At 48.1% G+C, this 21,846-nt stretch overlaps 1 protein-coding gene across 3 annotated transcripts in view; it reads left to right on the top strand.

The window, feature by feature from the left end:
* The window catches only part of LOC128684918 (uncharacterized), a 52,968-nt gene that overhangs the window by 12,617 nt on the left and 18,505 nt on the right, over window positions 1–21,846 (top strand). Inside the window, exon 1 of one of the 3 annotated variants that reach the window (XM_053771276.2) lies at window positions 11,270–13,789. The exons of the other annotated variants lie outside the window; for them this stretch is intronic. Coding sequence (XP_053627251.1) covers window positions 13,492–13,789 — 298 coding nt within the window. The 5' untranslated portion in view covers window positions 11,270–13,491. Of the gene's footprint in view, window positions 1–11,269; window positions 13,790–21,846 lie in introns of those variants that run through there. 3 annotated transcript variants of the gene reach the window in all.

Here is a 21,846-nt window from a genome sequence, read left to right as displayed (position 1 = left end):
GTTTTGAAGGCCCCTCGGCATCACATACGTTTTGAAGGGCCCTCAGCGTCACATACGTTTTGAAGGGCTCTCGGCGTCACATACGTTTTTAAGGGGCCCTCGGCGTGACATACGTTTTGAAGGGCCCTCGGCGTGACATACGTTTTGAAGGGCCCTCGACGTTACATACGTTTTGAAGGGCCCTCGACGTGACATACGTTTTGAAGGGCCCTCGACGTTACATACGTTTTGAAGGGCCCTCGACGTCACATACGTTTTGAAGGCCCCTCGGCGTCACATACGTTTTGAAGGGCCCTCGGCGTCACATACGTTTTGAAGGGGCCCTCGGCGCCACATACGTTTTGAAGGGACCCTCGTCGTCACATACGTTTTTAAGGGCCCTCGACGTTATATTCGTTTTGAAGGCCCCTAGCTGTCACATACGTTTTGAAGGGCCCTCGGCGTCACATACGTTTTGAAGGGGCCCTCGGCGTCACATACGTTTTGAAGGGCCCTCAGCGTGACATACGTTTTGAAGGGCCCTCGACGTCACATACATTTTGAAGGGCCCTCGACGTCACATACGTTTTGAAGGGCCCTCGACGTTGCATACGTTTTGAAGGGCCATCGACGTCACATACGTTTTAAAGGGGTCCTCGGCGTCACATACGTTTTGAAGGGCCCTCGGCGTCATATGCGTTTTGAAGGGGCCCTTGGCGTCACATACGTTTTGAAGTGCCCTCGACGTTACATACGTTTTGATGGGCCCTCGGCGTCACATACGTTTTGAAGGGCCCTCGGCGTCACATACGCTTTGAAGGGGCCCTATGCGTCACATACGTTTTGAAGGGCCCTCGGCGTCACATACGTTTTGAAGGGGCCCTTGGCGTCACATACGTTTTGAAGCGCCCTCAGCGTGACATACGTTTTGAAGGGCCCTCGACGTTACATACGTTTTGAAGGGCCCTCGACGTGACATACGTTTAGAAGGGCCCTCGACGTGACATACGTTTTGAAGGGCCAAGGGCCCTCGACGTTACATACGTTTCGAAGGGCCCTCGACGTCACATACGTTTTGAAGGGCCCTCGGCGTCACATACGTTTTGAAGGGGTCCTCGGCGTCACATACGTTTTGAAGGGGCCCTCGGCGTCACATATGTTTTGAAGGGCCCTCGACGTTACATACGTTTTGAAGGGCCCTCGGCGTCACATACGTTTTGAAGGGCCCTCGGCGTTACATACGTTTTGAAGGGGCCCTCGGCGTCACATACGTTTTGAAGGGCCCTCGGCGTGACACGTTTTGAAGGGCCCTCGACGTTACATACGTTTTGAAGGGCCCTCGACGTTACATACGTTTTGAAGGGCCCTCGGCGTCACATACGTTTTGAAGGGCCCTCGGCGTCACATACGTTTTGAAGGGCCCTCGGCGTCACATACGTTTTGAAGGGGTCCTCGGCGTCACATACGTTTTGAAGGGGCCCTCGGCGTCACATACGTTTTGAAGGGCCCTCGACGTTACATACGTTTTGAAGGGCCCTCGGCGTCACATACGTTTTGAAGGGCCCTCGGCGATGCATACGTTTTGAAGGGGCCCTCGGCGTCACATACTTTTTGAAGGGCCCTCGGCGTGACATACGTTTTGAAGGGCCCTCGACGCTACATACGTTTTGAAGGGCCCTCGACGTTACATACGTTTTGAAGGGCCCTCGACGTTACATACGTTTTGAAGGGCTCTCGATGTCACATACATTTTGAAGGGCCCTCGGCGTCACATACGTTTTGATGGGCCCTCGACGTCACATACGTTTTGAAGGGTCCTCGACGTTACATATGTTTTGAAGGGCCCTCGGCGTCACATACATTTTGAATGGACCTTCGGCGTCACATAAGTTTTGAAGGGCCCCCGGCGTCACATACGTTTTGAAGGGCCCTTGGCATGACATACGTTTTGAAAGGCCCTCGACATCACATACGTTTTAAAGGGGACCTCTGCGTCACATACGTTTTGAAGGGCCATCGACGTGACATACATTTTGAAGGGGCCCTCGGCGTCACATACGTTTTGAAGGGCCCTCGACGTTGCATACGTTTTGAAGGGCCCTCGGCGTCACATACGTTTTGAAGGGCCCTCGACGTGACATACGTTTTGAAGGGCCCTCGACGTGACATACGTTTTGAAGGGCCCTCGGCGTGACATACGTTTTCAACGGCCCTCGACGTTACATACGTTTTGAAGGGCCCTCGACGTCACATACGTTTTGAAGGCCCCTCGGCGTCACATACGCTTTGAAGGGCCCTCGGCGTCACATACGTTTTGAAGGGGCCCTCGGCGCCACATACATTTTGAAGGGGCCCTCGTCGTCACGTACGTTTTGAAGGGCCCTCGGCGTCACATACGTTTTGGAGGGGCCCTCGGCGTGACATACGTTTTGAAGGGCCCTCGGCGTGACATACGTTTTGAAGGGCCCTCGACGTTACATACGTTTTGAAGGGCCCTCGACGTCACATACGTTTTGAAGGGCCCTCGACGTTGCATACGTTTTGAAGGGCCCTCGGCGTCACATACGTTTTGAAGGGCCCTCGACGTTACATACGTTTTGAAGGGCCCTCGACGTCACATGCGTTTTGAAGGCCCCTCGGCATCACATACGTTTTGAAGGGCCCTCAGCGTCACATACGTTTTGAAGGGCTCTCGGCGTCACATACGTTTTTAAGGGGCCCTCGGCGTGACATACGTTTTGAAGGGCCCTCGACGTCACATACGTTTTGAAGGCCCCTCGGCGTCACATACGTTTTGAAGGGCCCTCGGCGTCACATACGTTTTGAAGGGGCCCTCGGCGCCATATACGTTTTGAAGGGACCCTCGTCGTCACATACGTTTTTAAGGGCCCTCGACGTTATATACGTTTTGAAGGCCCCTAGCTGTCACATACGTTTTGAAGGGGCCCTCGGCGTCACATACGTTTTGAAGGGCCCTCGGCGTGACATACGTTTTGAAGGGTCCTCGACGTCACATACGTTTTGAAGGGCCCTCGACGTCACATACGTTTTGAAGGGCCCTCGACGTTGCATACGTTTTGAAGGGCCCTCGACGTTACATACGTTTTGAAGGGCCCTCGACGTCACATACGTTTTGAAGGGGCCCTCGGCGTCACATACGTTTTGAAGGGCCCTCGACGTTACATACGTTTTGAAGGGCCCTCGGCGGCACATACGATTTGAAGGGCCCTCGGCGTCACATACGTTTTGAAGGGGCCCTATGCGTCACATACGTTTTGAAGGGGCCCTCGGAGTCACATACGTTTTGAAGGGCCCTCGACGTTACATACGTTTTGAAGGGCCCTCGACGTTACATGCATTTTGAAGGGCTCTCGACGTCACATACCTTTTCAAGGGCCCTCGGCGTCACATACGTTTTGAAGGGCCCTCGGCGTCACATACGTTTTGAAGGGGCCCTCGGCGTCACATACGTTTTGAAGGGCTCTCGGCGCCACATACTTTTTGAAGGGCCCTCAGCGTGACATACGTTTTGAAGGGCCCTCGACGTCACATACGTTTTAAATGGGCCCTCGGCGTCACATACGTTTTGAAGGGGCCCTCGGCGTCACATGCGTTTTGAAGGGCCCTCGGCGTCACATACGTTTTGAAGGCTCCTCTGCGTCACATACATTTTGAAGGGCCCTCGGCGTCATATACGTTTTGAAGGGGCCCTCGGCGTCACATACGTTTTGAGGGGCCCTCGACGTTACATACGTTTTGAAGGGCCCTCGGCGTCACGTTCGTTTTGAAGGACCCTCGGCGTCACATACGTTTTGAAGGGGCCCTCGGCGTCACATACGTTTTGAAGGGCCCTCGGCGTCACATACGTTTTGAAGGGGCAGTCGGCGTCATATACGTTTTGAAGGGCCCTCGGCGTGACATGCGTTTTGAAGGGCCCTCGACGTTATATACGTTTTGAAGGGCCCTCAACGTTACATACGTTTTGAAGGGCCCTCAACGTTTCATACGTTTTGAAGGGCTCTCGACTTCACATACGTTTTGAAGGCCCCTCGGCGTCACACACGTTTTGAAGGGCCCTCGGCGTCACATACGTTTTGAAAGGGCCCTATGCGTCACATACGTTTTGAAGGGGCCCTTGGCGTCATATACGTTTTAAAGGGGCCCTTGTCGTCACATACGTTTTCAAGGGCCCTCGGCGTGACATACGTTTTGAAGGGCCCTCGACGTTACATACGTATTGAAGGGCTCTCGATGTGACATACGTTTTGAAGGGCCCTCGACGTTTCATACGTTTTGAAGGGCCCTCGGCGTCACATACGTTTTGAAGGCCCCTCTGCGTCACATACGTTTTGAAGGGCCCTCGGCGTCATATACGTTTTGAAGGGGCCCTCGGCGTCACATACGTTTTGAGGGGCCCTCGACGTTACATACGTTTTGAAGGGCCCTCGGCGTCACATACGTTTTGAAGGGCCCTCGGCGTCACACACGTTTTGAAGGGGCCCTCGGCGTCACATACGTTTTGAAGGGCCCTCGGCGTTGCATACGTTTTGAAGGGCCCTCGACGTTACATACGTTTTGAAGGGCTCTCAACGTTACATACGTTTTAAAGGGCCCTCAACGTTACATACGTTTTGAAGGGCTCTCGATGTCACACACGTTTTGAAGGGCCCTCGACGTCACATACGTTTTGAAGGCCCCTCGGCGTCACATACGTTTTGAAGGGCGCTTGGCGTCACATACGTTTTGAAGCGCCCTACCTTTGTAAATTGTTTGTTCATTACCTTTGTAAATTGTGAATTCATTACCTCTGTAACTTGCTCAGCTATCAAAACTTTGAGGCCCAGTCCCTGGACCCATTATGTACCTCTGTAATCTTTTGACTACCGCCCACAGGATGGGTATGGGGTGCATAATAAACATATTAAACTAACTAACCTCGGCGCCACTTACGTTTTGAAAGGCCCTCGGCGTCACATACGTTTTAAAGGGGCCCTCGGTGTCACATACGTTTTGAAGGGCCCTCGGCGTCACATGCTTTTGAAGGGGCCCTCGGCGTCACATACTTTTGAAGGGGCCCTCGGCGTCACATACGTTTTAAAGCGGCCCTCGGTGTCACATACGTTTTGAAGGGCCCTCGGCGTGACATACGTTTTGAAGGGTGCTTGGCGTCACATACGTTTTGAAGGGACCTCGGTGCCACATTCGTTTTGAAGGGCCCTCGGCGTCACATACGTTTTAAAGGGGCCCTCGGTGTCATAAGTTTTGAAGGGCCCTCGGCGTCACATACTTTTGAAGGCTCTCTCGGCGTCACGTACGTTTTGAAGGGCCCTCGACGTTACATACGTTTTGAAGGGCCCTCGGCGTCACATACGTTTTGAAGGGGCCCTCGGCGTCACATACGTTTTGAAGGGCCCTCAGCGTCACATACGTTTTGAAGGGGCCCTCGGCGTCACATACGTTTTGAAGGGCCCTCGGCGTGACATACGTTTTGAAGGGCCCTCGACGTTACATACGTTTTGAAGGGCCCTCGATGTTACATACGTTTTGAAGGGCCCTTGGCGTGACATAGGTTTTGAAGGGCCCTCGACGTGACATACTTTTTGAAGGGCCCTCGATGTTACATACGTTTTGAAGGGCTCTCGACGCCACATACGTTTTGAAGGCCCTTCGGCGTCACATACATTTTGAAGGGGCCTCGGCGTCACATACGTTTTGAAGGGCCCTCGACATCACATACTTTTTGAACAGCCCTCGGCGCAACATAAGTTTTGAAGGGCCCTCGGCGTCACATACGTTTTGAAGGGGCCCTTGGCGTTACATACGTTTTGAAGGGCCCTCGGCGTGACATACGTTTTGAAGGGCCCTCGACGTCACATACGTTTTCAAGGGGCCCTCGGCGTCACATACGTTTTGAAGGGCTCTCGACGTTACATACGTTTTGAAGGGCCCTCTGCGTCACATACGTTTTGAAGGGCCCTCGGCGTCATATACGTTTTGAAGGGGACCTATCCGTCACATACGTTTTGTAGGGGCCCTCGGCGTCACATACGTTTTGAAGGGGCCCTTGGCGTCACATACGTTTTGAAGGGCGCTTGGCGTCACATACGTTTTGAAGGGCCCTCTTCGTGACATACGTTTTGAAGGGCCCTCGACGTAACATACGTTTTGAAGGGCCCTCGGCGTCACATACGTTTTGAAGGGGCCCTCGACGTTACATACCTTTTGAAGGGCTCTCAACATTACATACGTTTTGAAGGGCCTCAACGTTACATACGTTTTGAAGGCCCCTCGGCGTCACACACGTTTTGAAGGGCCCTCGACGTCACATACGTTTTGAAGGCCCCTCGGCGTCACACACGTTTTGAAGGGCCCTCGACGTCACATACGTTTTGAAGGGCCCTCAGCGTCACATACGTTTTGAAGGGGACCTATCCGTCACATACGTTTTGTAGGGGTCCTCGGCGTCACATACATTTTGAAGGGGCCCTTGGCGTCACATACGTTTTCAAGGGCGCTTGGCGTCACATACGTTTTGAAGGGCCCTCGGCGTCACATACGTTTTGAAGGGGCCCTCGCCGTTACATACGTTTTGAAGGGCCCTCGACGTTACATACGTTTTGAAGGGCCCTTGACGTCACATACGTTTTGAAGGGCCCTCGACGTTACACACGTTTTGAACGGGCCCTCGGCGTCACATACGTTTTAAAGGGCCCTCGGCGTCACATACGTTTTGAAGGGGCAGTCGGCGTCACATACGTTTTGAAGGACCCTCGGCGTCACATACGTTTTGAAGGGTCCTCGACGTTACATACGTTTTGAAGCTCCCTCGACGTTACATACGTTTTGCAGGGCCCTCGAAGTTACATACGTTTTGAAGGGCTCTCGACGTCACATACGTTTTGAAGGGCCCTCGGCGTCACATACGCTTTGAAGGCCCCTCGGCGTCACATACGTTTTGAAGGGTCCTCGACGTCACATACGTTTTGAAGGGCCCTCGGCGTCACATACGTTTTGAAGATCCCTCGACATTACATACGTTTTGAAGGGCCCTCGACGTGACATACGTTTTGAAGGGCCCTCGACGTGACATACGTTTTGAAGGGCCCTCGACGTTACATATGTTTTGAAGGGCTCTCGGCGTCATATAAGTTTTGAAGGCCCCTCGGCGTCACATTCGTTTTGAAGGGCCCTCGGCGTCACATTCGTTTTGAAGGGTCCCTCGGCGTCACATACGTTTTGAAGGGCTCTCGACGTTACATACGTTTTGAAGGGCCCTCGGCGTCACGTACGTTTTGAAGGGCCCTCGACGTTACATACGTTTTGAAGGGGCCCTCGGCGTCACATACGTTTTGAAGGGCCCTCGGCGTTACATACGTTTTGAAGGGCCCTCGACGTCACATACGTTTTGAAGGGCCCTCGACGTTACATACGTTTTGAAGGGCCCTCGACGTCACATACGTTTTGAAGGGCCCTCGACGTTACACACGTTTTGAAGGGGCCCTCGGCGTCACATACGTTTTAAAGGGCCCTCGGCGTCACATACGTTTTGAAGGGGCAGTCGGCGTCACATACGTTTTGAAGGACCCTCGGCGTCACATACGTTTTGAAGGGCCCTGGACGTTACATACGTTTTGAAGGGCCCTCGACGTTACATACGTTTTGAGGGGCCCTCGACGTTACATACGTTTTGAAGGGCTCTCGACGTCACATACGATTTGAAGGGCTCTCGGCGTCACATACGCTTTGAAGGCTCCTCGGCGTCACATACGTTTTGAAGGGTCCTCGACGTCACATACGTTTTGAAGGGCCCTCAGCGTCACATACGTTTTGAAGGGCGCTTGGTGTCACATACGTTTTGAAGGGCCCTCGGCGTCACATACGTTTTGAAGGGCCCACGGCGTCATATACGTTTTGAAGGGGACCTATCCGTCACATACGTTTTGAAGGGGCCCTTTGCGTCACATACATTTTGAAGGGCCCTCGACGTTACATACGTTTTGAAGGGCCCTCGACGTGACATACGTTTTGAAGGGCCCTCGACGTTACATATGTTTTGAAGGGCACTCGGCGTCATATAAGTTTTGAAGGCCCCTCCGCGTCACATACATTTTGAAGGGGCAGTCGGCGTCACATTCGTTTTGAAGGGGCCCTCGGCGTCACATACTTTTTGAAGGGCCCTCGACGTTACATACGTTTTGAAGGGCCCTCGACGTTACATACGTTTTGAAGGGCCCTCGGCGTAACGTATGTTTTGAAGGGCCCTCGACGTTACATACGTTTTGAAGGGGCCCTCGGCGTCACATACGTTTTGAAGGGCCCTCGGCGTCACATGCGTTTTGAAAGGGCAGTCGGCGTCACATACGTTTTGAAGGACCCTCGGCGTCACATACGTTTTGAAGGGCCCTCGACGTTACTTACGTTTTGAAGGGCTCTCGACCTTACATACGTTTTGAAGGGCCCTCGATGTTACATACGTTTTGAAGGGCTCTCGACGTCACATACGTTTTGAAGGGCCCTCGGCGTCACTTACGCTTTGAAGGCCCCTCGGCGTCACATACGTTTTGAAGGGCCCTCGGCGTCACTTACGCTTTGAAGGCCCCTCGGCGTCACATACGTTTTGAAGGGTCCTCGGTGTCACATACGTTTTGAAGGGCCCTCGACGTCACATACGTTTTGAAGGGCCCTCAGCGTCACATACGTTTTGAAGGGCGCTTGGCGTCACATACGTATTGAAGGGCCCTCGGCGTCACATACGTCTTAAAGGGGCCCTCGGTGTCACATACGTTTTGAAGGGCCCTCGGCGTCACATACTTTTGAAGAGGTCCTCGGCGTCACATACGTTTTGAAGGGCCTTGGACGTAATATACGTTTTGAAGGGCCCTCGGCGTCACTTACTTTTGAAGGGCTCTCGACTTCACATACGTTTTGAAGGGGCCCTCGGCGTCACATACGTTTTGAAGGGCCCTCGGCGTCACATACGTTTTGAAGGGACCCTGGGCGTCACATACGTTTTGAAGGGCCCTCGGCGTCACATACGTTTTGAAGATCCCTCGACGTTACATACGTTTTGAAGGGCCCTCGACGTGACATACGTTTTGAAGGGCCCTCGACGTTACATACGTTTTGAAGGGCCCTCGACGTGACATACGTTTTGAAGGGCCCTCGACGTTACATATGTTTTGAAGGGCACTCGGCGTCATATAAGTTTTGAAGGCCCCTCCGCGTCACATACGTTTTGAAGGGGCAGTCGGCGTCACATTCGTTTTGAAGGGGCCCTCGGCGTCACATACTTTTTGAAGGGCCCTCGACGTTACATACGTTTTGAAGGGCCCTCGACGTTACATACGTTTTGAAGGGCCCTCGGCGTAACGTATGTTTTGAAGGGCCCTCGACGTTACATACGTTTTGAAGGGGCCCTCGGCGTCACATACGTTTTGAAGGGCCCTCGGCGTCACATGCGTTTTGAAAGGGCAGTCGGCGTCACATACGTTTTGAAGGACCCTCGGCGTCACATACGTTTTGAAGGGCCCTCGACGTTACTTACGTTTTGAAGGGCCCTCGACGTTACATACGTTTTGAAGGGCTCTCGACGTCACATACGTTTTGAAGGGCCCTCGGCGTCACTTACGCTTTGAAGGCCCCTCGGCGTCACATACGTTTTGAAGGGCCCTCGGCGTCACTTACGCTTTGAAGGCCCCTCGGCGTCACATACGTTTTGAAGGGTCCTCGGTGTCACATACGTTTTGAAGGGCCCTCGACGTCACATACGTTTTGAAGGGCCCTCAGCGTCACATACGTTTTGAAGGGCGCTTGGCGTCACATACGTATTGAAGGGCCCTCGGCGTCACATACGTTTTAAAGGGGCCCTCGGTGTCACATACGTTTTGAAGGGCCCTCGGCGTCACATACTTTTGAAGAGGTCCTCGGCGTCACATACGTTTTGAAGGGCCTTGGACGTTATATACGTTTTGAAGGGCCCTCGGCGTCACTTACTTTTGAAGGGCTCTCGACTTCACATACGTTTTGAAGGGGCCCTCGGCGTCACATACGTTTTGAAGGGCCCTCGGCGTCACATACGTTTTGAATGGACCCTGGGCGTCACATACGTTTTGAAGGGCCCTCGGCGTCACATACGTTTTGAAAATCCCTCGACGTTACATACGTTTTGAAGGGCCCTCGACGTGACATACGTTTTGAAGGGCCCTCGACGTGACATACGTTTTGAAGGGCCCTCGACGTTACATATGTTTTGAAGGGCCCTCGTCGTCATATAAGTTTTGAAGGCCCCTCGGCGTCACATACGTTTTGAAGGGCCCTCGGCGTCACATTCGTTTTGAAGGGGCCCTCGGCGTCACATACGTTTTGAAGGGCCCTCGACGTTACATACGTTTTGAAGGGCCCTCGGCGTCACGTACGTTTTGAAGGGCCCTCGACGTTACATACGTTTTGAAGGGGCCCTTGGCGTCACATACGTTTTGAAGGGCCCTCGGCGTCACATACGTTTTGCAGGGGCAGTCGGCGTCACATACGTTTTGAAGGACCCTCAGCGTCACATACGTTTTGAAGGGCCCTCGACGTTACTTACGTTTTGAAGGGCCCTCGACGTTACATACGTTTTGAAGGGCCCTCGACGTTACATACGTTTTGAAGGGCTCTCGACGTCACATACGTTTTGAAGGGCCTTCGGCGTCACATACGCTTTGAAGGCCCCTCTGCGTCACATACGTTTTGAAGGGTCCTCGGTGTCACATACGTTTTGAAGGGCCCTCGACGTCACATACGTTTTGAAGGGCCCTCGGCGTCACATACGTTTTAAAGGGCCCTCGGCGTCACATACGTTTTAAAGGGGCCCTCGGTGTCACATACGTTTTGAAGGGCCCTCGGCGTCACATACTTTTAAAGGGCCTCGGCGTCATATACGTTTTTAAGGGCCTTGCACGTTATATACGTTTTGAAGGGCCCTCGGCGTCACATACTTTTGAAGGGCTCTCGACTTCACATACGTTTTGAAGGGGCCCTCGGCGTCACATACCTTTTGAAGGGCCCTCGGCGTCACATACGTTTTGAAGGGCCCTCGGCGTCACATACGTTTTGAAGATCCCTCGACGTTACATACGTTTTGAAGGGCCCTCGATCTGACATACGTTTTGAAGGGCCCTCGACGTTACATACGTTTTGAAGGGCTCTCGACGTCACATACGTTTTGAAGGCCCCTCGGCGTCACATACATTTTGAAGGGCCCTCGGCGTCACATACGTTTTGAAGGGCCCTCGACGTCACATACGTTTTGAAGGGCTCTCGGCGTCACATACGTTTTGAAGGGCCCTCGACGTCATATACGTTTTGAAGGGCTCTCGGCGTCACATACGTTTTGAAGGGCCCTCGGCGTCACATACGTTTTGAAGGGCCCTCTGCATCACATACGTTTTGAAGGGAACGATATCGTTCCAGATCATAGAGTTGAACTCTTCTCCAGGCTGAGGGACTGACCACCTCAAATGCTTTTTCTCCGAGGCTGATGGACTGATTCCATCATCTGTATTTCACTACTACTGCTGCCTTTGTATTTGACTGAAGAAGCCTACCGTGTAGGCGAAACGTTTCATCAATATAGATACCCAAATGCTGTGCAAGACAGGTATACAATACCGACAAGATGAAAGTTAAGACACTTGTGCAACATCTGGTTATCTTTATTGTAGACGTTTCGCCATCCAGTAGCTTTATCAATACAAATTCTTGGACATAATTAGAAAACAGAAGAACTATATACAAAAGATGAGGTAATCAGTCCCTCATCATCATCAGAGGACTCACAGGTAAGGACCCACGAGGGTCGAGGGGTAAGTGGGGACAGTGCGAAGAATAGACGGTGAGAGGAATGGCTTGAGTCGAAGAGAGAAGAGTCAGGACTAGACTCAACATGATGACTGGTGAGGTTTTTGTTGGTGGTTGCAGCATTGAAGGTTCATTCAATGTTGGTGTCTCCGCTACAGAGTGTATAGAAGACTGTGGTGGAATCGTGGCTTCTGATTGGTCCATTTGTGTAGTGGTGAGTGAAGGCGAAGGAATGATATTTGCGCCGCCACGACGAGCCAATCGACGAATAGGAGGCGTGGTGCTGTTTTGGATGTTATCAGGTGACTGTTGATTGGAGGGTTCAAAAGAGGATGCGTCGTCGTTATCAATTATTAATTCCTTCAAATCATCTGGCGTTTCAAAACTGACGATCTTCGGGATTATTTTCAAAATTTCAGCTGATGGTGGACTTGCAGGGAAGTTAAATGATGGCATGTTGTTAAGTGCAAGAAGTTCATTAATAGTCGTGTTGAAAGAGCCAGGTTTTGCAGCATTTTGCATGTGAGCAAACATCATGCAGTAATAGAATTTGGTAGAGATATCATCAGGTGGAGGTTGGGTAGTGAGAGGTGGTGGAGACGACTGTTGAGTAGCTTGTAGAATCTTGGATGTTGTAGATTGAATCTTGGCAATTGCAGCGTATGTAGGAGAGGTTCCAGATGACTTCTTTGTTTTTTCCTTCAGTTTCTTAGAAAGGATATCCTTTCGCACTGGACACTTGGCTGCAAGAGTATGGTGATCACTCTTACAGTTGATGCAAGTGGGAGCAGCAGTGGAAGTGCAAGAACGAAAATCGTGTCCTGCAGACCCACAGGTGGAACATATCTTCTTATTCTTCACGTGGCAGTCGGCAGTAGAGTGACTGTACGAGTAACATGTCCAGCAAGGTGTTATGTACGTGAAGCGTTCAGGTTCAATCTGTCGAGGGTTGATGTAGTAGTAAGAGATGGCCAGGCCATCCGACAGTGCTCTGGTCGCCATGATAACGTCCAGGAATGTGACCTTGAGCATTGAGGAAGCGTTGGGGATCTTCACTACAGTGTCAATCTTGGCCCAGGTGTTGAGGTCTTCAAGTGATGTAGTAATTTCCTGGATGGTCATGTTCGTGATCAGCTTGTCAAGACGTTTCATAAACACTGAACATTTTGCAAGCATGTATGGTGACGTAGAGATGGTATAGCTTCGGTCTTCTAAGGTCTTCATGGCTGTAGGTGTAAGCATCTTGTCAGCTTCAGTATCATCGAGAAAAGTGACGATGAAAGCTTCCTTCAGTGACGTGATCTTGGAGAACTTTGCGTGCAGACAAGTGGTGAGAGAAGCTGCAAGCTCAAGCTTCGTGGCGTCATCGACGACAGCAGACTTGGGCTTAATTCTCACACGATGAGACATCGTGGAGATGGTAGAGGTTCCCCAACGGGGATCGTAGGGATACTGTGCAAGTAAGGAGAGCTGCTATGACCTGCCAGGGCGAGAGTCAACAGCAGAATGAGTCTCTGAAGCACAGGTAAGGAGACTGGCGCTTATATAGGCGTCAGTGAAGAGGGACGTGTAGCAGACGAGGGCATAGTCACTGGTAGGCGGGATTCCCCAGTGGAAGTAGGTCCTTCCCAAATTGATGGGCTAGTTGTAGAAGTCGTGAAGAAGGTCATGTAGATGTCCTCTGAATCAAGATACCATGATGTTGCAGTGCCTGACAAGTTGTGCAAGACAGGTATACAATACAATATAGTTCTTCTGTTTTCTAATTATGTCCAAGAATCTGTATTGATAAAGCCACTGGATGGCGAAACGTCTACAATAAAGATAACCAGATGTTGTACAAGTGTCTTAACTTTCATACCCAACTGCTGCACAGGTCTCAAACCAGTACGCAGGAATAACTGTGATAATTGTACTGGTGTTGGTGAGGTAAGACCTTCATACCTGGAGTCTACCAGCCTTGACGGGGGAGGTGAGTCTACCAGCCTTGACGGGGGAGGTCAACATGACCAGTTTGTACTATCTTAGCAACACTGTACTCTCCTATTTGTCCTTACCTTTTGTATTCACTTGGGTGTACTCGCTTATTTGTATTCACCTATTTGTACTCGCTTATTTGTATTTAGTTGTACTCTATATGTACTCGCTTATTTGTACTCACCTATATGTACTCGCCTATTTGTACTTACCAACATGTATACACATATGTGGTTTGCAAGGGCTGAGTCTTAGCTCCTGGCCCCGCCTCTGCTGGTCGCTATGGGGTTCTCTCCTGGATGTGTGACTTCTGTCATACTTCTTAAAACTATGCATAGATCCTGCCCCGACCACTTTGCTGTGTGGGTCGTTCCACTTCCTGGCAACTCCATGGCTGAAGAAGTACTTCCTAACAGCCCTGTGACTCGTTAATGTTAACCATAGACCCACCTCTCAAACGTTCTCTGCCCTGTTTAAGGCAGAGTCTTTCAGAATAGAAAGGGGAAAAAGGGCATAAGAAATAAGGAGCACTGCAGCAGGCCTACTGGCCCATGCTAGGCAGGTCTTCCTCAGACCTATATTTAAATCTACCCAAAGGTCTTGCCTCAGTGATGCCACTACAGCTCTATTCTTATACCAGTTCTTCCTAATATCCTATTAATAATAATATTAGTAGTATTATTAATAACAATATTACTATTATCTGGAGTCTACCTGGAGGTTATTCCGGGGATCAACACCCCCGCGGTCCGGTCCATGACCAGGTCTCCCGGTGGATCAGGGCCTGGTCAACTAGGCTGTTACCAGGCGCGGATATAAGGGGGGCCCAGGGGGCCCGGGCCCCCCCCTTTGGCCCTCTTTGGGCTTTGGCCCAGTGTCATAGCTGTTTTTTCATTTTGGGGCGAGGGGAAGGAGGGGCCAATCCTTTACATGGCGGGGGCATGCCCTCCCGAATTATTTGAGATTTTAACGCCGATATATATATTTACTTTTCTAGACACAAAACTATGCAGATACTCCTTTTCAAGTGGGGGGGGGCCACAGCTCTAGTGAGGGGGGGCGGACCCCCCAGGCTCCCCGTAGTTACGCCACTACTTTGGGATGCATTTAAATTTGTTTCGCAACTTTGCAAGTTTACAGACCACTAATACCTCTAGCTCCATAACAATACAAAAATGCTTTTTAAGGTTGGATACTTATAATAAAAATTTTGGAGCTGTATTGATGCTGAGAATAATGAGATGTGGCAAAAAAAATCGTGGAAATGTCCTAATTTGAAAGAAATTTGGCATAACAGCCAGAGAGGCAGGCAGGCTCTGAGAGAGCGAGGCTCAGCCTCAGCGAGCGTCAAGCAGTGTTGCATGTTGAGAGCACGTGGTAACATCAGACGGCTGATGCGGCGTGACCCCGTGACGGTGAGACACCGTCCCCCGGTATTTCAAGGCTCCAACACACATACTGACTCACTGCGAGCCGGGCACGAACCAGGACGAGAGGGTAAGGGTTCATGAACCATTCAGTGGCCTTACTGCACCAGGTAAAGGGGCCAGGGCAAGATTAATACATTAGGCTATTGTGTTTATGCCTGTTTTGGGGCCTTGTGGGACAGTGCCAGAGTGGAGTGGGTTGGAGCCTTGGAGCTATGCCTACGGTAGCCTACCGTGAAAGAGTATAATAATAATAATAATGATAATAATAATAATAATAATAAAAATAATTGTAATTTTTATTAGACTAAGTTTCAACATATTTACCCATATCTCTGAGATATGGGTAAATTTCCAGCGGGAAAAGCTGGTGCCCCTGTGCCCCACCAGATGGGTCGAGCGGCACGATGCTGTCCTCGTGTTCATCGAGTTTTTGCCTCTCATCGCTATTTTTCTGGAGGATGAGATGAAGTTGGATGCCAACGCCGGACTCCTACTCGCTGCGATTCGGGACCCCCGCTTTCTCGTTGGGTTGGTTGTGGCCGAGTCCGTTTTGGCACACACGCTTCAGCCAAGCAGAACCCTACAGAAAAAGGAAATGACCTGGTATGTGTGTACGCACTGATTCGTGAAATCGGGACTCTATTCTCCAAATTTAGAGCGGATGCCGAGGAGTACTTCCACGCTGTGTTCGTGAAAGCCAAAGATCTTCTAGTTGAAGTGGACTCAGCTCACGATGACGTCCCTATTCCCAGAGTCTGTGCACGACAGACACAACGCACGAATGTCCCAGCGGCATCTGCTGAGGAGTACTATCGGCGCTCGGTGTATATTCCGTTCGTTGACCATGTGATCGCTGAGTTGAAGAGCAGATTTGATGATGACACTGTGCCCGTTGCTCTCCGATTGAAGGAGCTGCTCAGGGGCTCAAAAGCAAACGTGGATGCTGTTCTTAAAGCCACTAAACTCTACGAAAGTGACGTTGAGTCACTTTTGCTCGTGCAGACGGAAACACAGCGGTGGACATGTTCCGCTCCGGCCTTCGAATCTGTCAAGAAAGCAAAGGAATACGCCGAGGCCCGTATGTTTCCGAACATCGCGAAGCTCCTTACCATCCTATTGACCCTGCCAGTCTCAAATGCAGAAGCCGAACGATCGTTCTCAGCCCTGAAACGCCTGAAGACATACTTGAGGAGCACCATAGGTCAGGATCGCCTCAACGGCCTCGCACTACTCGCCGTCCATAACGATGTACATGTTCCTGTTGATCGTGTGATCAACAAGTTTGCGGAAAGGAACCGCCGTCTTCTCTTTGCTTAGGCTGCAGTGTGATTAATCCTTTCAGTGTAATAACCTTTGCATGTTACTTTTAAGGCTACTATTATAGGTAATATTATAAAGTATAATGCTTACTGTCTTAAGCAGGTATATATATATATATATATATATATATATATATATATATATATATATATATATATATATATATATATATATATATATGAGCGTGTTTGATAGGAGTGAATGGAGACAAATGGTTTTTAATACTTGACGTGCTGTTGGAGTGTGAGCAAAGTAACATTTATGAAGGGATTCAGGGAAACCGGCAGGCCGGACTTGAGTCCTGGAGATGGGAAGTACAGTGCCTGCACTCTGAAGGAGGGGTGTTAATGTTGCAGTTTAAAAACTGTAGTGTAAAGCACCCTTCTGGCAAGACAGTGATGGAGTGAATGATGGTGAAAGTTTTTCTTTTTCGGGCCACCCTGCCTTGGTGGGAATCGGCCGGTGTGATAATAAAAAAATAAAATAAAATATATATATGTATATATATATATATATATATATATATATATATATATATATATATATATGTATATATATATATATATATATATATATATATATATATATATATATATATATATATATATATATATATATATATATATATATATATATATATATTCTACATTTAAGTTAAGGTCTAATGTAAAAGTCTCTAGCTATTAAATTCTTACTTTCAATAAAGTTTTAATAAGATACAAAATTCCTCACATTGTAAGGTCAGTGTTTTTTTTTTTCTCAGAAAAATCGGCCCTCTCATTTGGATTGAAGAGAAACACTAGCACCTAGAGCAGATGGTTATGCCCATTCATTTAGGTCAGTCCGCCAGTAATTAACAAATAAGAATCCCGTTAGTGGAGAAACGGTAATGCTAATGCTCTTTAAACAACCGAAAATTCTGCCGTCGGGCCCCCCCCCAAACTTTGTTCCTAGATCCGCGCCTGGCTGTTACTGCTGGCCGCATGCAGTCCAACGTACGAACCACAGCCCGGCTGATCCGGCACTGACTTTTGGGTATCTGTCCAGCTCTCTCTTGAAGGCAGCCAGGGGTTTATTGGTAATTCCCCTAATGCTTGGTGGGAGGCTGTTGAACAGTCTTGGGCCCCGGACACTTATGGTGTTTTTTCTTAGTGTACCAATGGCGCCCCTACTTTTAATTGGGGGTATTTTGCATCGCCTGCCCAGTCTTTTACTTTCGTATGGAGTAATTTCTGTGTGCAGATTCGGGACCATTCCTTCCAGGATTTTCCAAGTGTAGATTATGATATATCTCTCCCTCCTACATTCCAACGAGTGCAAGTCAAGAGCTTCCAAGCGTTCCCAGTAGTTAAGGTGCTTGACAGAACTTATACGTGCAGTAAAGGTTCTCTGTACACTCTCTAGATCTGCAATTTCACCTGCTTTGAACGGAGATGTTAATGTACAGCAATATTCCAGCCTAGAGAGAACAAGTGATTTAAAAAGGATAATCATTGGCTTGGCATCTCTTGTTCTGAATGTTCTCATTATCCATCCTATCATTTTCTTTGCACTTGTGATCAAATCAAATCAAATCAAAGTTTATTCTATATAAGGATTACAATATAGAGTTTACAGATTTTGGTTATTGTGTGGTTTACATGTAGTAAAGTACTAATTACAGAGGGGGCCACTAGAACACCCAGCATGGCTAGGCATTTCGGGCAAACTTAGATTAATTCTTAACCCTAAATTATAACAAACTGTGGAGTAAGTTGACTAAATCCTAAGTGACTAAATACTAAGTGACAAATACTAATTTGTGAGTTTAGCAATGTGAATGCTTTTGTTTTGGCACAATACATAGTTTCTATATTGGAGTATCACAGGCAAACTTATGACTAATTAGGAATCATTATTTTAAGATTAGGATACGCATTTCTGTGCTTATAGTCAAATGGGTGAGTGAGAGTGTAAGTGTGAACCACCAGGTGGTTTTTATGTAGTTAGTTGACGGGGTGTATCAGGGAGATAAGATGTTTTCTAACAGTAGTTTTGAAGGTGATGAATGTGTCTGCTGTTCTAGAGTTTTCAGGTAGGGTGTTCCAGATTTTAGGGCCTTTGACATACATTGAGTTTTTGTAAAGGTTTAGTCGGACACGGGGAATGTCGTAGAGATGTTTGTGTCTGGTGTCCCCTCAAGGAAGGTTCCTTGATGTTGGTGAGGGGCTCTTGATTTAGGGAATTGGATCTGTGCTCCAGTTCCCCGAACTAAGCCTGAATGCCTTCCACATCCCCCCCAGGCGCTGTATAATCCTCCGGGTTTAGCGCTTCCCCCTTGATTATAATAATTGTGTCTGGTGTTATGCCTGTGGGTCCTGTCACAACTATCAAGAAAGCATTTTAGGTCAAGGTTAATATTGGAATTTAAGGTCCTGTGGGTAGGGGATGTGTAGATCAAGTGTTTACATTGAAGCATATATGTGAACAGTATTTAGATAAAGGTAGGGAAGTTTTTATTGCATTTATAGATTTAGAAAAGGCATATGATAGAGTGGATAGAGGAGCAATGTGGCAGATGTTGCAAGTTTATGGAATAGGTGGTAAGTTACTAAATGCTGTAAAGAGCTTTTATGAGGATAGTGAGGCTCAGGTTAGGGTATGTAGAAGAGAGGGAGAATACTTCCCGGTAAAAGTAGGTCTTAGACAGGGATGTGTAATGTCACCATGGCTGTTTAATATATTTATAGATGGGGTTGTAAAAGAAGTAAATGCTAGGGTGTTCGGGAGAGGGGTGGGATTAAATTATGGGGAATCAAATTCAAAATGGGAATTGACACAGTTACTTTTTGCTGATGATACTGTGCTTATGGGAGATTCTAAAGAAAAATTACAAAGGCTAGTGGATGAGTTTGAGAATGTGTGTAAAGGTAGAAAGTTGAAAGTGAACATAGAAAAGAGTAAGGTGATGAGGGTATCAAATGATATAGATAAAGAAAAATTGGATATCAAATTGGGGAGGAGGAGTATGGAAGAAGTGAATGTTTTCAGATACTTGGGAGTTGACGTGTCGGCGGATGGATTTATGAAGGATGAGGTTAATCATAGAATTGATGAGGGAAAAAAGGTGAGTGGTGCGTTGAGGTATATGTAGAGTCAAAAAACGTTATCTATGGAGGCAAAGAAGGGAATGTATGAAAGTATAGTAGTACCAACACTCTTATATGGAGGTGAAGCTTGGGTGGTAAATGCAGCAGCGAGGAGACGGTTGGAGGCAGTGGAGATGTCCTGTCTAAGGGCAATGTGTGGTGTAAATATTATGCAGAAAATTCGGAGTGTGGAAATTAGGAGAAGGTGTGGAGTTAATAAAAGCATTAGTCAGAGGGAAGAAGAGGGGTTGTTGAGGTGGTTTGGTCATTTAGAGAGAATGGATCAAAGTAGAATGACATGGAAAGCATATAAATCTATAGGGGAAGGAAAGAGGGGTAGGGGTCGTCCTCGAAAGGGTTGGAAAGAGGGGGTAAAGGAGGTTTTGTGGGCGAGGGGCTTGGACTTCCAACAAGCGTGCATGAGCGTGTTAGATAGGAGTGAATGGAGACGAATGATACTTGGGACCTGACGATCTGTTGGAGTGTGAGCAGGGTAATATTTAGTGAAGGGATTCAGGGAAACCGGTTATTTTCATATAGTCGGACTTGAGTCCTGGAAATGGGAAGTACAATGCCTGCACTTTAAAGGAGGGGTTTGGGATATTGGCAGTTTGGAGGGATATGTTGTGTATCTTTATACGTATATGCTTCTAAGCTGTTGTATTCTGAGCACCTCTGCAAAAGCAGTGATAATGTGTGAGTGTGGTGAAAGTGTTGAATTATGATGAAAGTATTTTCTTTTTGGGGATTTTCTTTCTTTTTTGGGTCACCCTGCCTCGGTGGGAGACGACCAACTTGTTGAAAAAAAAAAATATGTAGATTGCACAGTAGTAAGTGTGGATGTTCTGAACAGGGAGTAAGTTTAGATCTATGAAGAGTGGCGGGGGGGGGGGGGTGTTGCCAGATTAGATTCAGATTTTGCCACCGAAGTGGCTAGTTTATTGTGCACCCCATATCCATCCTGTGAACGGTAGCGCGAGAGCATATGGATACACAAAAGGCCTAGGAACTAGGCCCCAAAGGGTTAACAGGAATACATATGGATTTATATCTACATATCTATAGTTCACTTATCTGTTACAAGCAAATTTAGGAAATTTGCTTAGTATATCTGGTATCTTATTTTCATTAATAAGATATCTTGACATGTCACATAGGTTATTATACTGTCTGTCTCTGCTTTCCTCAATAAGTGGACAATTAAGCACATAGTGCTCAAGAGAGTGACCATATACCTGATCACATAATTTACATTTAGTTTGATCATCATCTGTGTGTCTCCCAAACTGCCAGAAGTACTTGTAACCAAGCCTAAGCCTGGCCACTACAACATCAGTCAATGTTCACATTGCACGTTGCTCCATAAACATACTTATCTACGTTCATGTTATCATAGTGGGTTATAGATCTACTCAGGCTTCTAACTGCATTCCTATAACAATCATTTTCATTATTTACTTCTCTCCTAATATTATTCCTAATGCTGGACACAGTTATACCAAAGTTATATTCTACATTCTCCCTCTGGGTACTCTTCTTGGCTAACATATCAACTTTATCATGAAGGAGTAATCCAATGTGTGATGGGATCCATAGCAATTGTACATTAATTCCTTTGTCCCTAATTTTTGAGTATCTATACCTGGCTTCTCCAATGAGCATGTTGTTGGAGTCATTATATGAGTCAAGAGCCTTCAATGATGACATAGAATCAGTAATGATGATAAAGTCAAGCTCAGTGTCATAGGTTAGCTTTAGCGCCATTAGGATTGCAAACAATTCAGTTTGCAGTGTAGACGCCCAGTTGTTAATTCTTATGCCTAATTTAGTATCGTTCTTAACTAGGGAGGTGGCAACAAGAGCAGATGCAGCCCTGCCAGAAGACTCCTGTTTAGATCCATCAGTGTATATAACTTGTGATAACTTATTACTACCAGCTAGGTGAGAAATTTCTTCTCGAGCAGTTGCTCTAACAAGAGATTTAAGGAAGGGATTACTAGCAATAAGCTTCTTGGGAGGGACTTGCAGGTATATGATATTAAATGAACATATCTTCCACGGAGGGGTGAAATGCTCTTGTTGCCTACAGTGATACAGTTCATGCAGGTTATAAAACTTGATGTAATTGCACGTTTTCACAATCCATTTAGATCTGTGTGTATTTACCTCTAGAC

Source organism: Cherax quadricarinatus, chromosome 5 (genome assembly GCF_038502225.1).
Source record: "Cherax quadricarinatus isolate ZL_2023a chromosome 5, ASM3850222v1, whole genome shotgun sequence".
NCBI classification, from domain to species: Eukaryota; Metazoa; Arthropoda; class Malacostraca; order Decapoda; family Parastacidae; genus Cherax; species Cherax quadricarinatus.
This window is presented reverse-complemented; position numbering and strand designations above follow the sequence as displayed.